At 47.1% G+C, this 16,052-nt stretch overlaps 2 protein-coding genes across 9 annotated transcripts in view; one reads left to right on the top strand and one right to left on the bottom strand.

The window, feature by feature from the left end:
* The window catches only part of Sarm (sterile alpha and armadillo motif), a 264,254-nt gene extending 251,776 nt beyond the window's left edge, over positions 1 to 12,478 (top strand). For all 8 annotated transcript variants that reach the window (XM_075889606.1, XM_075889609.1, XM_037425191.2 and 5 more), the window contains exons 7-11: positions 5,591 to 5,690; positions 6,631 to 6,820; positions 8,647 to 8,768; positions 9,382 to 9,702; positions 10,942 to 12,478. In XM_075889606.1, coding sequence (XP_075745721.1) covers positions 5,591 to 5,690; positions 6,631 to 6,820; positions 8,647 to 8,768; positions 9,382 to 9,667 — 698 coding nt within the window. In that variant the 3' untranslated portion in view covers positions 9,668 to 9,702; positions 10,942 to 12,478. The remainder of the gene's footprint in view (positions 1 to 5,590; positions 5,691 to 6,630; positions 6,821 to 8,646; positions 8,769 to 9,381; positions 9,703 to 10,941) is intronic.
* An 802-nt stretch (positions 12,479 to 13,280) lies between these two features.
* LOC119161364 (dCTP pyrophosphatase 1) lies at positions 13,281 to 15,933 on the bottom strand. Its single transcript, XM_075889612.1, has 4 exons — positions 15,678 to 15,933; positions 15,436 to 15,546; positions 14,807 to 14,841; positions 13,281 to 13,570 (listed from the first exon to the last, which is right to left on the bottom strand). Exons 1-4 carry the CDS (start codon positions 15,836 to 15,838, stop codon positions 13,368 to 13,370), a joined length of 510 nt encoding a protein of 169 aa, XP_075745727.1. The 5' UTR covers positions 15,839 to 15,933; the 3' UTR covers positions 13,281 to 13,367.
* Between the last annotated feature and the right edge of the window lie 119 nt (positions 15,934 to 16,052).

The following is a 16,052-nucleotide window of genomic DNA, read 5'->3' as shown; positions in this document are numbered from 1 at the left end:
ATTCTTCTCGGCTCTTAAAGGTGCTTTGCCTTTCAACTCGTACGCAGCTTAATTAGTGCAACATCTGAAGTTCGCTGTACCTCGATCTCCCCGACAGGAAACAGTTCATATAAAAGCACCGGGCGACAAGTGGGACACGGTGCGCGGGGACGACCTATTCGTCCCCTCGACAAATCGTTAACACCGGCCGTTCGAGGCTGGAATGACGTCAGCCGAGCTGGCATCCGCACCGCTAGCGAGAAATCGGGTAGACAAGCACCAGCTGCGAGTTCCAGCGTGCAGCGCGCGGCTGGCCCGGTGACTCGAAAAAAGGGAACTTGTCTGGCGTAAATATAGCATCGCATGAACAAAAAAAAAGAAAGAATGGAGTGCACCGAGAAAAATAGTACAGAGCGCGCAGCCAGCTCGCAATGTACCGATGTGATTTCGAGCTCTTGGCACTAGTGGCTGGCATATTTGTGTCCTGCTTGCGTGAGACGCGCGCTGCCCGGTGTGCGCAAGTCTTGACAATACGTGGGCGCGGACGAAATCGGGACTCTGAAGCGGGCGTGTGTGGAACGAGCAAAGGACCAGCCTGTCCTATCACTGCTTCAGCAGTACTCTAGTTTTATATACCCTGCATATGCTCTGGCGAAGACCTTAGAAATTGCAGAGTGATTGATTGATCGATTGATTGATTTGTGGGGTTTAACGTCCCAAAACCGCCATATGATTATGAGAGATGCCGTAGTGGAGTGCTCCGGAATTTTCTACCATCTGGGGTTCTTTAACGTGCACCCAAATCTGAGCACACGGGCCTACAACATTTCCGCCTCCATCGGAAATGCAGCCACCGGGATTCGAACCCGCGACCTGCGGGTCAGCAGCCGATTACCTTAGCCACTAGACACCGTGACGGGGCACTTGCTGAGTTCCTGTGACAGCCGTAATTGCCTTCAGTGACAGATGCGGATGGCGATAACCCTGTCTTTTTCTTACTTTTTTATGTACGCGCGAATGAGTTAGTCTTCATGGTCGCAAAAAGAAAAAGCGACGCAGATAGCAAGATCTTAGTTCAGGTGGTTCCACAACCGCAAAAAAAAAATACACATTGCCACAAAAGTTTCATTTTCAAACGGCAAAAATGAGTGTTTATAAACGCGGCTGAAGTTGAAAATACGAAGAAACAGCACAGCCGCCAAGTGCGAATAATGGCTTTCAGTGCTTCAGATATTTTTAAATGACTCCCAAAGACCGATAACTTCTGTTCGCTCGATGCACAAGAAATATACTGCGAAACATTAAGCAATCAGGTCTAAGGAGCCACGCGCTGCGCAATCTGCCCGCCGCTGTATTGCTTCACTTCCACACCATTCGCTGATGCCGTGTTCTGCCGCTCACAACACAGCGAAAAAAAAAAAAAACCCCACCTCCCCGGAAGGAATCGTGCGAAAATGTAAATGCATTGCGTAGCGTCCATAACGTCGTTTCGCACGACAGAACCCAGCGTTATAAGAACGTTTTGTTCTTTTTTTTTTCTTACACCGTGCAGCCGCTGTTCGCCGCGCGTTGCGTTTTTTTCTGTCGCGAGAGACGGGTTATGCGTTTCCAGCTCTAGCAGCTAGCGTGCACGGTTAAAAAACTCCCAAGCATTTCCCCGAGGGTGAACATGGTTAAGTGCGAATACACGTGGTGATGCTATGAGGGGTATTTATTAATTCGCACTATTATATTTATTAATCACACTATGGTGCCTTTATGGTGTAATGGTTCCTGGGAATCGCAATTTGATCACACAGGGGAGTTTACGTTAACTCACTGGCGAATGCCAACGGATTTTAACTTTACTCCCCCTCATGACCCGCTCTCGACGGGAGACTGAGAGAGAAGGCGGGCGCGCGAGAGAGAGGGGTGCGCGCGCAGCTGCAGCGAGCGAGGAGAGCGGAGCGAGCGAAGGGGGAGGGGGTATAAGGCGCGTTACTGACACCGATATCAGCGTCGCGTCCGTGGCTTATTCGGAAGAGCGTCGCGCTGCGGCCCGCCAAGTCCTCTTTCTTTTAAAGATAGAGAGAAGACTGCGGACGTCGCCGACGGCGGTGGATGGTTTGGGGTCGCTTATAAAGTGTATTCACACTTAAAATTACTATGAAGTTAACAAAACAAACAGCGTTCTCAACACGGCGTTTCACAGCGGCGTCTCGAGCACACATTTCCTGATTTTCTAGAGAGGCGCCCAGCCAGCGAACGGTCGAGAGTGAGGCGCGACCGGGCGGTAAAGTGGAATGCTGGGAGCAGAGAGAACGGCGGGAGAAGGAGCGGCGAAGTACTGCCCCTACCCTCTCCTACACTCTTTCGCACCACATCCATCCGGGTGCTAGGGGCGAGGATAAGCGCGCGCGCCCGCAGCTGTTGCTATGGGAGAGGGTAGGCGGACGGATCCCGGCGGACGCCTGACATAGCCCGGCTGAGAAATGAATTCGCATTTAATATGGGCGACTCCGGGTGATACAAGTGGCTTCGTTGTGTAATTCGCTTATGAACACGTAAGGTGCATGCAGATAGCGAATATTATTAACAAATTATTGCACTGGTCACACGTACAATGACTGACAGGAGCGACTGTTTTTACGGTTTACATTGATGAAATATGAATATTGCGCGCTTTAATGTGTGTGTTGACAGATGTCTAATACCTGAACTTCGTTCCTAGGGACCAAGTTAAGCAGCATGGAGCAGGTTTTAAAGGGTAAGGGTCTTCAAGACCCTTACTCCTTATTGGTGTCCGTAGAAATTCGGCAGCATCACGATTTGCTGTTCGGCGCAGCCGCATTATTCTCACCTTGCACAATGCTCAAGCGTTTCGTTTTATAGTTCTCGATTCCACAGCGTCGTGTGTCCGAGACAAAGCAGAGCTCATTCCTTCGAGGCATCAGCCCCGTGACGCGATCGTCTGGACTGTTTCTCGACGAGGAACAGCCTGGGTCCCCTCGTCGCTTGCAACACCTTCTTTGGCAACCCTAGTTAGAGCGCGCGGCCCCTCAGCGGGGCGGTAAACAAGGCCGCTCTTGAAAACAGCCACCGCCGTCGCGCCCTCGTGCCGTACTCTTATTTGGATCGAGGTTCTGCGACGAGCGGCGTGCCTCGGCCGCGAGCTCCCGTCCCATTCGAAGCGTCCCCGGCTGCTGCCACGAGGGCGGGCGAGGCGCGTGGTGCACGGGAATCCCCGGGGCTAAAAATTGCCACGCGGCACTTATCTCTGGGGCTAAATTTGGCTCTGGGCCACTGCCTCCGTCATGTCTCCGCGCATTCCGCGGCCAGTCTCCGCTGCTTCGCGAACGCCGCGCGCTATTTCGGGAGACGCGGAGAAGGAACGCAGGGCGCGCGCTAAACCAATGGGGGCATTTTACGGAACCGCTCGCACGCCAACTACCTGCGCTGCCACGGACGCGCGCTTTTCGCGCTGTGTGAACGCTCGATCCGGCGCCCGTTTGACCGTTTGGCGAGGGTTCGGATCCCGCGATAAATAACCCAGCCTCGGCACACATATTAGCACGCACTTCCCACATCCGTGCTTGTGCGGAGAGAAAAACGGGCAGGTATACGCGTTTCGCGGCTGATTCAGGCTCTATTATTAGACGCGGGTGGGGGGCGGGGGGGAGACCTTTAGCGAACAGCATTCGCTGACTCACCCGCATCAGTGATCTATAGCGGTTATGGTACTCGTCTACTGAAACTCACGGGATCGAATCCCGGCTGTGGCGGCCGCATTTCCTGTGGAGGCGAAATTAGTCAGTGGTTTTGGATCGTAAAACGCCAACACCGAGCGTTCGCTGACTGTGTTCGTGCAGCCATGCTCTCCACGCGCGTGCTCGAAAAAAAAAAAAAGTAGAAGCAAGCGCGCGCAACGACCGATCAAGGCCTGTCTGGGAATTCGGTATGACCCGTTATCCATTTCTAATCTCTTTCCTATGCATAAGAACTGTCCTAAGAAGAAAATAGAGAGGATGAAGCGATTAAATCAGCTGCGCATGAGTACGCAAGGAATGCGCACGTAGCAAAGTGCTCTCACGTATGCAATCGATGTACATACACCTACGCACGCATGCACTGTACAAAATACTCGGAATGCATCTGCAGCTCCCCGCGACACTGATGAGTATCGGCATGCGAGAGCACAAGGTTACACCTATAGATCGTACGCAAGGTTATTATAATCTCCGGTAGAGATGCACGGGCAAGCAGCGCATTGCGTGCCTGGCAGGACGTTATTAGGGAGTTTCAGAATAACGTTTGCAGGGGCTGCGGGCATAGCGGGCGCAATATGAGTTTTCGAATAACGTTCGCCCTCTCCCTAGGGAAAAGTCTAAGGACTTTCGCGCCGACCGCAAACCCAAATGAACGGAAGCTACTCACAGCACTATGCGGGCCTCGCGGGCCGCGATCGCAGCACGCTATTTCGGACTTTCTGCGTGCGGGCCACGAACGCGGACGGCGACTCGCCTTACGACGCGTGCTCAGTTGCAGTGACCACACCGCAAGGGCCCGCGGTGCGCTATTCTAAAACTCCCTATTGCGTGTATCACACGCCGCTCGGTACACGTGCAAAGGGAACAGTTGTAAACACGAGCAAACCGGGAAAGCGTAAAAAAAAAAAAGTTACTAATCTTTGACAAACACAATGAAGCAAAATTGAGCCTGTCCGTCTTATCTAGACACCGGCTGCAACGTCGCCGGGATAGCCCGTCGCGACAGTGCACCGTGCCTTCGATGTTTTATGAGCTCGTAAAAAGCGTCTCGAATGTGTTTTTTGCTGCGTTTGCTGCACGCGGGTGCATGGTGCGGAGAACGCAGCAAAACAATGCATACACACGTTCATACTTTTCCTCGCCGCTCTGTTCACCGCCAGCTGTTCTTTCGTGATGTTATTGTTCGAATTACTTTTTATTTATAACGACTAAAGCGCGTGTGTACCTTTATGGCCATTGCGCGCGTGCGAGTCCGTTGACTTCGCAAAAGTGAGGCACTCGGCGCGCGCCTGGAGGTGACGTCACGGCCGTGAGAGGAACGTGCCTGAGTCACGTGTGTAGGGCACCGCGGAACGCCGCGGAAAGCACGTAAGCCACGGCTTTAAGAAATGTGCGGTCACGTGACCCGTGCCAGAGAAAAGGAAAGGCTAAACAAGCGTGCAGAGGGACGATTCTTGGAAGCGGGCCACAACGGTGGCCCCGCGGAGGAAACAAGAAAAAAATAAAACCAAAACGCTCGCGAACAGAAGGACGCAGCGTGCCTGACCGCGAATTCCTATTCCACAGGGCAGGTCTGGAGAGTGCTCTTAGCTTCGAATGAAACCAGGAACAATTTGGTGCACGAGTAACCTAGCTGCGTGACCGCAAGCACGCCAGCGTCTCTGCTTCAATGAAGTGGTACTCCACAAAGACAGAAAGTGTAATCGCGGATTTTTATTTGATTTTTGGGGAGTGTTTAATACGCGATGGGACACACTGTGCTATTTAAAATACCATGGTTTTGGTTCCTGCGCAAGCTGTCTTTCAGCCAATATTTAGGCAGGGAAAGAAATACATGTCCTCAACGTTTTGTTTTGCTAATGCAGGTTTGAACCAGTGCGCGGATGAGGTGGACGAAATCGAACGGAACAAGAGCCTCGATGTCTTCGTCAGCTACCGGCGCTCCAACGGATCTCAGCTTGCAAGGTGAGAAGTTGCTATCGTTCGTAATTCACGTGTTGTCAAGCGCGGTGTTTGCACGTGACTCATCCCGTTTATCGCCTCCTCGATTTCATTGCCTGAGCGGCTGCTGCCTGCCCTAGTTCTTTCCTCATTCTCTCTCCCCTGCTGAAGGGTAGCAAACCACAGGTTTCCTACCCTGTTAACCCTCTTCCTATTAGCTTATTTCACTTTCTCTCCCTATACAACAATCATTCTGCTGTCATCGCGTGAAAGGAAATGCATCTAGTAGGGTGATATTTAGATAGCCCCGCCCCACTCGCTGATAAGAGTGCCTGACAATACACCTGCGTTTTTTTTTTCGATTGCGACCTCGTAAGATTTCGTGGCCAATCAGGAAAATCTGCGTCATGTATGTCATTGACAAGATAGCTGTATACGCGTGTTAGCTGTTCAAATAGCACGATGAATTAGTGAAAGCATGTACAACAAGCACTTTCTCATCAAAAGCAAAATGTTCTTGACATAGCGCTTTTGTGAGCACTAAAATGCAAGTCTGGCCAAGTAGTCTACAACATGGGCGGAAAGTATGGAGCGCAGCTTCATGGGTAGAAGAGCCCCCCCCCCCCCCCCCTCTCCTTGTCACTGGTCTGGTATATTTTTTAAGAGCCACTCAGTGCCAATGGACTGTTGGCCATCCTGTCTTGCCGCTATTTCATTGGGGACTATTTATGTCCGCTGCTTTTCCTTTCAGGCTTTCAAAATTCACATCATGAGGCAGTGACTAGTAGGTAGTTTGGCGCCGTAATCGCATTAAGAACGAAGTCGCAAAATGGCGGTGGGCGTGTGTGGAGAGAGAGAAATGTGGAAGAGAAGTCGGGTGCCCCGCCCCCTTCTGGAATTTGTAAACTCGCCGCCTATGGTCTACAGGATGCACATCTAAAGTGCACATTGCCTTTTCTTCCAGTCTCTTGAAGGTTCACCTGCAACTGCGAGGCTTCTCCGTGTTCATCGACGTGGAGCGATTAGAAGCAGGAAAATTCGACAACAACCTCCTCAACAGCATCCGGCAGGCCAAGCATTTTTTACTCGTCCTCACACCAAACGCCCTCGACCGGTGCGTGGGTGACAATGACCGCAAGGACTGGGTTCACAGGGTGAGTGAGAACCTGCTAAGTCCGAAGGTGACTGTTGTCACTTAGAGAGTGTAACTTACCAGTATCACTGTGAAGTGCGACTCCCCAAGGCTATACGGGAGGTTTTGATAAAGTAATGCTGAGAAGAAAAAGCTTTGTTTCCTGATAAACATTTAATTGCTGTGGAGCAATGCCAGAGGCAGTTACTAGTCCACTATAACAATGAGGAAACTGCTAAAGAAGCTGCCCTCTTGCTGCTCTATTGTAAAAGTGCATGTCAGCAGCTTCAATTGGATTTCCTAGCCCATTATTTTAGTTCAACAAAGAAAGCTCGCCACATGTCGTGCACTACATTTGTTCCGCTAATTTGTTATAGAGACTGTTACCTCTTCATCGCTTTCAAACTAATTTTGCGACTTCCAAATTTGACCGTTATGGTCACACTAGTTACCCAAATGTACGTGGAATACCTGTGGAGAATGTTCTTGTCTATAACCTGCCACAGTGGTCAAGTAGTTAAGCCACTCAGCTGCTGACCCGCAAGTCGCGGAATCAAATTTCCGCCGCGGTGGCTGCATTTGTGATTGAGGTGAAAATGCTCGATGCCCGAGTACTGTGGGATGTCAGTACACGTCAAAGAACCACAGGTGGTCAAAATTTCCGGAGCCCTCTACTACGGCGTCTTTCATAATCATGTAGTGGTTTTGAGGCGTTAAACCCCAATAGTTATTATTAAAGTTCATGTCTATAAATCGGGTGCTTTAAAAGGGCCTTGCAACACTTTTTTGAGCATGGTCAGAAAACACTGCCAATCCATAATTGAGGCTCCCGAGAACACGCAAAGAAAATATTATAGTGCAGCACCAGGCCTGTAATTCAATATAAATTCTGAAACTCAGCGAAAAATTGCTTTCTCTTCTCTCAACAAATGATCCTGCAAGTTCAAAAAAACCCTCGTCACTCCCATTGTATTGGTTGATTCGAGCATAACGCGCTCAGTCGTTACTGTGGCACCCGCGGTAGGCCGTGACTTGTCCACACATGTGCGCACGATGTTACTGAAAAGCCATGTATTCGAAGAAAACAAAATAGAAAAAGCACTGTAGGTCTCGAGGCGCTCGTGCCATCCCTCCCTGCTTCACTTCCAGCGGCTTCATCGAGATGAAAGACAGCAGTTGCAGTGCGTGACAAATCTGTGTGCCTAACTTCGCTCGTACTGGACGGATTCTAAACATTTTTGCGGCCGCAAAATCATCAGGGAATAAGCTCGTTTAGTGAATATATTCTATGACTATACGAAAAAGTGTTGCAGAGCCCCTTTGAAAGGAATACTTTATCACAGAGCACTTTGCTGCAGTCACTGCACCTGTCAAATAATCACTTGTATTATTATAAAAGTTTGGCATAAAGCTGGCATAAAAGTTTCGCCTGTAGCAAAACTTTTATGCCAGCTAAAGAAAGTCTTGAAAAGGTCACTTTGCAGATTCACTTTGTTCCCATCTGTGAGCACTGTCACCTTTTCAAGATGCAATACCAACTGGCCCAACACACCATCCTAAAGAAAGTTGCTATTAGCTATGACTTGAAATATTTGCCTTGCGACTTCTGCATCTTGCTAATCTTTGCATTATATCTGTACCACAACCGTTAGCTTAATGTGCTAAGAATTGTTGTTGCTTGCATCAGGCCACCTTGTGAAGTCTTCTGTCAGAGAACGCAAGAGCATGTAATCTTCTTCATATTATCGGGGCATTTCAAACATGCGACCTACTTATTATTGACATTAATTAGCAGTTTAAGAAAATTCACATAGCCTAACAACAGACATTTGTTTCTTCTATGTACAGGAGATTGTAGAAGCTCTTCAGAGCCAATGCAACATCATTCCAATCCTGGACAACTTCCAGTGGCCAGAATCTGAAGTCCTCCCGGAGGACATGCGGGCAGTCTGCTACTTTAATGGTGTGCGGTAAGTAAAAACCTTTTTGCCTCTTCCCCCTGCGATTTCACAATTGGTTTTAACAAAAGTGACATGGTTGCTCCTGCTAAAGTTTCAGCACGTATTGCATAGGTATCCTTTATATAACAATGGTTTATTTTGCAAAAATTAAATCATGACGAATTACCAGAGGGTCGCAAAACAGCTCTCAATGTATTGTATATTTGAAGCCACAGATAAGCCAGGTAGTAAGCACTCTTCACTGCATAACAGATTGTTCGCTCTATTAAAATGTTTTACTGCATTACAATCTGCATTGCAGGGAAGTTTACCAAAGTAAATTCGTGGAAGAATGCAAGTAAGGTTTTTGCCGCGTGATCTAGTGCCGTTGCCAGGGGTTGGAACAGCGAGCCCTTGCCCCCGCCCCCCTCCATAATTTTTATTTTCTATGGCATACAGAGCTCATTATGACGCTCGACCACACGCATGGATATTTATTTTCAACAACGCAAGAATTGCCTGGTGTACCTTTAATCTTTCCGATAGTATTGATATGTTATTGTTTGAGGTCCAGTAGTTTACACAATGCCAGGTGCCTCCCAATGTTTTTAGGCTTCTAGACACCCTCTTGTGTACTATGCAGATGGATCCATGACTACCAGGATGCGTGCGTCGACAAGCTCGAGCGGTTCATGAGGGGCGAGATGAACGTGCGCAGCGATGGTCCGCTGGGTCGCTATGTGGGCATGGGAGGGCCTGGCACACCGGGCACTCCAAGCACGATGGCCAGCTGCCGTGCAGCGGTGTACCAGCGCAGTGCCAGCAACGACAGCGCCAAGGGCAGCAACTCCTCTGACCGCGAGTCCAGCAACGGCCGAGCTCCCACAGAGCAGCCACAAGCGCAACTCCCTGCGCAGCCACACTGCTGACCCCACCGCTCCACTGGGGGGTCCCCTCACTCAAGGTATGTGGTAGCACACACAGAATAAATAAAAATATATTTTGGTAGGATCAATCTGAGTCGATGGTCAAAGTCGAGATATAGCATCCAAGTAGATGTCCAGAGATGGCCTGCTGGGGACAATAATCACAATGCTAACATATATACAATCTGAATGCAATTTACAGGTAATCAGGTGGGCAAGAGTATTGACAGAGGTGCTGTTTAAGGCCGATGTCAATTCCTGGGTACCTCTCATCTGCACTTTCTAGCCCAGCTGCGAGATCCGGTTCTGACAAAAGGGAGTGAATGGTTAAACCTGGTGAAGGGAAGTCTGGTGTGCTGAGTTGAGCCTGGTAAAGAAGGGGTAGCTTTGAGTAGAGGGCAAAGCTAGGAAGAGAGGGGGAGGGCAAAAGAAAAGCTATGGTCAGGAGTTAGTGGTGTGGAAAGAAGAGAGCAGGCGCACGATTGGAGTGAAAGGAATCGGCCAATGGTAGAAAGTGCTCGAGCGCAGCTGGCGTGAGTGAAAGAGGAACAAGGGCATACTGGGCGTTGGTGAAAGCGAAGGAAAGGCTTGCTGATACCAACAGCTGTACTGTTTAATCAACCTTTCGGACATTGAGTCAGTTATTTTTTCCTTCGCAGTACATGCGAACATGTGAAGCAGTTGGAATATCAATCATGGGCACAATGCATGCCATATACATAAACGTCATTTTTTCAGATGTGCCACTCCGAATGCTGTTTTCATAAGTTGGCACTGCTATAGACCCTCTTCAATATTGTAATGCTAGCTTTCCTGCTATGCAGTGTGAACAACTAATGGCGGCTAGTCGATTGCTGCAAATACCCCGTTCAAGTTCAGTTTGCTTACGCAATGACGCAAAAAATGTAGAGTCGGCTTTCTTGATATAAACACTCGTAACAGACAAGCCCCAGCATGTTCAACTAGGGCTGCGTCTTCGCTTGAAGCATGACAGTTGCCGCCATTACTTGGGCAGGTATGCAGTGCAGAGAGCACTTGTGAATTATGAAAAGGGTCATTCACCAGGTAATGCACGAAGCTTGCTAGCTGACTTGCAGAACAATAATTTCTGCATTTCACTATTGTTTACAAACATTCGATGATGAACATAGGCTAACATATCCGACTTGCCAACTTGTCGCGAACATGCAAGTAGACTGTACAAGGTTAGACCAATTTCTAACTTTCCTTTCTGTTCATGCGTACAAGTGTAATAAAAATTACAATATCCTTTGCAGGACCCGCGCTGTAAAACCAAGCATGCAGCTAGACAGAGCCATCTGCTCCACCAGCTGTCGCGGTGGGTTCCAGTCTTGAATCAACGTTCTTCAACCGATGCAAACGGAGAAGCGACTGCCTCTTCTGCAGAGGCAAGGCTCTCCACTGTTCCGCAAGCGGCACAGTGAACTCGCAGAATCGGCAAGAACATCAATGCAAGAGAAGCCATCGGGTCTTCCCCCCGTGGTTTCATTAGAGTTCCTGCTTTTGTGAAACAAAGAAAGTCGACACCACGAGAACTCTTGTTTACCGAGGAACAGCACTGCTTGAAATTGAGGACTATGACGACTCAAGCTGTCTCCCCGGTGTTCATGTGCAAGGCACACCAGTTTACGAAAGTCAAACATGCCGTCAGACAATGTTTTTGATGTTCATGTTGCCTGCGTTCAGTATTTGTTTACCTAAGGCTGCAGCTACATGCATACTTTTATGACAGGAATCGTCGATCGTGTCAGTGGCCAGTTGTGCAATACTTTTGAAGTCTTAAGAAACAATGAGCTTTACTTTGTTAAGGTCTCGTCTTAGTGAACGTCGGATCAACCAATGCAACTACTTTCGAATTATGAGAGTTAACATTGTGGTATTACACCTAGTGAGATGCCAGTAGGGCTTGCCTGGCAGATTGATGCTGCGAATGAAGTGTTCGAGGAGGCGACAGTCAATATTATAGCTGCCTCATATAGGCTTTTAAAGCAAGATCTAAGTGTTTTATGTATAGATACAAAAAGCGAGACCTTCAGCACGTTAGGCATAGACGATGAGCGACCTTAGCTGCAAAGTTGTGCCTTCGGAAATGGCCGCTTGCCTTTCATTTTCCGTCCAGCGCACTTTACGCTATCGCCTAACAGAGTGCTTTTGAGTTTTGTTGGTTGCAATATCTTTTGTTGCGTTAGGACCTACAGTATAGAAGCGGTATGAGAGGGCCATACAGTGAGGACAAATATGAAGGAGAACAGCGAACTTGGAATTTAAAGGACATTTACTGTGAAAAAGTTGCAGCTCTGAGTTTGGAAGTTGGACTTCCAGTCCGAGTGTTGCAGCTCTGAGTTTGGAAGTTGGACTTCCAGTCCGAGTGCTGCAGATGTACCAAATTAGGCGTCCCTCCCCACATTAGACCACGACGTACACCTTCCTGAAGGCTAAGCACTATTTTTTTTCTTGATAAAGTTTCAACGAGCAACTCGATAACAAAAAGAAATGCAATGGCCCGATAATTTTTGGATGTCTGATAGTCACTGTATAAATTATTGTTCCTATGGTGCAGGCACCTTGGGATATTTAGTATTTTTAAGTCACATGTTTGTGTTGTGTTATACCCCACTATTTTTTTTTTCTCCCCATGCCCCTTTACCTCATGCGCAGGTGCTAGGCGTAAAAGCCTGACATTGCTGAGCACTTGTCGAATCAAAAATATCATTTCATCGTTGTATATACTGCAGGATGTTTTCTCAGATGCCAATACGCGAGAGTTCAATAAAATGTTTTATATTATAGGAAGCCATGTGTAGTGTTTCATTTGTCATCAGGTTTGGAGTCTCGGAATGAATACCCATATACCATACTACTAGAAGATGAAAATACTGAAATACTGAGCTCACTAGTGTGGGCAAAGCAGTCAACTTGTGAAAAAAAATTGCCACAATACGACTCCTAGCAGATGAGGAAGCTTGTATAGTAGCGTCTGTCTTTTTCCAAAAGCCTACTCGGAGCACGCACATACTCTGGGATACACATGCACACTTCTTCAAAGCAACACTAAAAATAAAATGATTTTACACTTACAAAAGACTCGGGCATTCCACCAGATGGCTCTCGGTAAGTAGCCAAATGCACGAAAAGGAAATGCCTGTGGTTATGTTAGCTTGAAGTTTTCACACCTACCAGTCGTGACCTACGATTTTGACGGCATCCGTTTATGGCTAAAAGCCATTTTTTCGGAAGTGTGGATGAACAGCTGTTCAGACCAGTGCTTGCTTTCCGCAAGATGCATTTTTTCTTTCATGTGTGAGAGTGGGCTCATAGCCTCTAATAACGGTTCCCTAGGAGTGTTGCCTTAAGCATCCAAAAAATTTTAAGTGCACAAATAAGGCTCCAGAGAAAAACAATATTACTACGACAATTTTAGCACGATCAATTCGTGAAAATAAGGATGAATTAGAGTGCTGCTAGTAGCAAGTAGTCTGTCTTGAGCAGAACAACTTTCGCACGGTAACACAAGAACAGACTCAATGAGGCTAAATGAAAGGCTTCTCAAACATTAACAAGCCTTCTTTAGCTATGCTTTCTTCATAACCCAGAGTTGTTACACACAAATAAATTTATTTCAGTAGTAGTAATAAACAATCGCACAAGTCCATAAGAAAAGATCAAGAAAGTCTATAAAATCTTAACTGTCGGCATTGCTATAGGCAGTGTACTTGTCGCTCTTGCCGTACACCTTTGATGCGGGGTACTTCTGTCTGTTGAGCTCCACTTTGCGAAGCACCGCGGCTGGCAAGTCCACCTGACAACGGTCGGCAAGACGAACGAGGTAAACCAGGACGTCGCTCAGTTCCTCACCCAGGTGTGTCTTCTCCTCCGGCGTCCAGTCTGTAACAAACAAAGCTACACCTGTGACTGCAACACGAGACATGAAAAGCAGTGAAGAAGAAATGAGTAAGCCCATAAAGCCTTCACCCATACAAGGCCAAACCTTCACACAAACACAGATACATGATTTACCAGATGCGGAAAGTTTCTGGACATGTGAATCTTTCATTTAGTTGGTGCGACATTTCTGGGATCAAGAGCGAAAAACCTGTCCATGAAAAACCATAAGGATGGTGCAAGCGGAGAATCTTTCTTGTCAGTCTTGGTATGATTTTTATGCATCAGGTTTTTGCATATTATTCAAGAAATGCTTCAAGATACAAAGGCTAAACAAGTTTTAAAATAATTACAGTATTCCTGTGTGCAGTATGACTTGATTATGACGAGGTTCAACCTCATAACAATTGAATCATCATCATCATCCCAACGTTTAGTGCAGAACGAAGGCTTCTCCCAATGGTATTACTTAACCTGATCTTTGCGAGCCGACTCTATTTTATGCTTATTTTGTGGTATAACGTGCCCGTTTTTATTATATTATTATGTATCTACGAGGACATCGCCTACCTCTGCTCTCTGACCAACTCTGCTGACTTTAAATCTCTCAAAATAGCACGTGACGAAGCAGACCATACAACAGTGTTAAGGCTTTTCCACTGTCTGAAGGAATGATGTGTAAGTGTTGGCCCCTTCTTTTTTTGGAGGTGGCTGAGCTGATCTGTAAAAAGATCCACGATGCGCCTAATTTATCAAGCGCAATTTCATTAACCCACTGCACCACATGCAGCCCACCATATCAGATATTTACTGTGTGTGTAAGCATTGAGTCATGACCGTTGCAGAGAGTGTGGAAAAGCCGACTTTGAGAATAGCGTAAGCAAAGCTTTGTGGTAGCATTCCACACCACTACGCATGCATCCCACACTAATCTCTAGAGGGTTCCCATGCTTGCAACGCCCGCAAGCTTTTCATAGTATTCTAAAGCTCTGTATTTAATAGAGAGTTTCATCTTTTCTACCTGGAAACATATAACAAATGGTCTTTTTACGTGTCTGGCAGCCAGTTAACAAACCCTCACATGCTACCTAAAGGCAACAAACCTACGCGGTCAAGAGCCTTGATATCTTGTCGTAAGACGTGAGCTGTTCAATGCATTCAACAACTCCTGGTTTACCAGCTCACAGACAATAGTGGTTCTTTTATAGCAGAAACTAGAAGCATAACGTTTATGCTCACCTGGTAGGCCCTCTTTGACTTCACCTTTCCACTGGCTGTGGAACAAAATATAAAAACCACTTTAGAGTGAACTAGTCATGACCGTTTTCTCTTATACCCACGCACAATCAACAAGCCGCTTTACGAAAAGTCGTGCCAACTTGGAGGTAAAACTAGGCGACCATCAATTTGAAAAGGGCTGCTGCACAATCACTATGTGCCTCGACCAATCCTACAATATCTCACATATACACTTTGTCCAATTCAAATATAAATGTATTGTGTCAAGACAACACTTGTTTCCAAACGCTGCCTCAGCCATTACATGTCAACACTACGAACTACAAGTCGTCAACGCAAACGCGAAACCACATCTCAGGTCAATCACTCTCTTGTACACATAAAGCTTTGATCTCAGACCTTTAACCGTACACAAACAACTACAGGCGACACTCTATTATGTCAGATATGTGAAATGCATCAACTTGGCAGTAAGTGTGCGTGTGTGTTTGTGTGTGCATGCGCAAGTTACATCGCTCGATACAATCAGCAACTTTCCAGCTAATTACAGGATGAAATATATTAGGTGGTAAGTTAAACACGCCATCGAAAAGAGTAATCAGCAATCAAGAAAACGTGCATAAACCTACAAGCACTCGGAGACTTCTCCTACTTCAGCGACCATCGCCAGGAGGATGTTCCTCGGTGAGTGGTACTGGTCCCAATTCCTCTCTTTCGCGAAATCGGCTTGGATCTGGCGTCTGATCAATATGGCAAAAGAACAGCACGGTTTCGTGAAAATGTGGTCGTACTCGAAATCCAAACATGTGTTCGAACACGCTGTAAGTCGAAACAAACGCTAGTAAACGAAAGGCACGCATGCAATACTTACATCGTCTCTAGGCTCAAATTACTGCTGAACTGAAAGTTACTCGGCTCCGATGAGCTCGAACCCTCACACGCACTGCCATTTGTATGGGCGCTTTGAGACATTTGACTATCTTTTCTTGCGAGTAATGTAACGCTTCCTCGGATCAGTGAGCGAGCGATCATAGATACTTGACAGTGCGGTACTTTATTAGAACTACAAAAGCACGTGCGACTGTTTTGAAAGCAAAGCAACAAAAGGCGCGAAATTACGTCGATGATGATAATACGCGTTACCAATGCGTTCACCAATGCTCCTCCGTGTTATCGTAACGTAATTCTAAAATGTATTTTTGAGCATGTCAAAGCTTAATTTTTACATTTGCATCTAAAAAAGTGT

This window comes from Rhipicephalus microplus, chromosome 3, assembly GCF_043290135.1.
Source record: "Rhipicephalus microplus isolate Deutch F79 chromosome 3, USDA_Rmic, whole genome shotgun sequence".
In the NCBI taxonomy this organism is placed as follows: Eukaryota; Metazoa; Arthropoda; class Arachnida; order Ixodida; family Ixodidae; genus Rhipicephalus; species Rhipicephalus microplus.
This window is presented reverse-complemented; position numbering and strand designations above follow the sequence as displayed.

Excerpts from the sequence above, each read along its gene's own strand:
- LOC119161364 (XM_075889612.1), bottom strand. The coding sequence starts at position 15,838 with ATGATCGCTCGCTCACTGATCCGAGGAAGCGTTACATTACTCGCAAGA. Across the intron at positions 15,547-15,677 it reads AATTTGAGCCTAGAGACGAT|ACGCCAGATCCAAGCCGATT; the intron begins GTAAGTATTGCA and ends CATATTGATCAG. Across the intron at positions 14,842-15,435 it reads GGAGAAGTCTCCGAGTGCTT|CCAGTGGAAAGGTGAAGTCA; the intron begins GTAGGTTTATGC and ends TTTGTTCCACAG.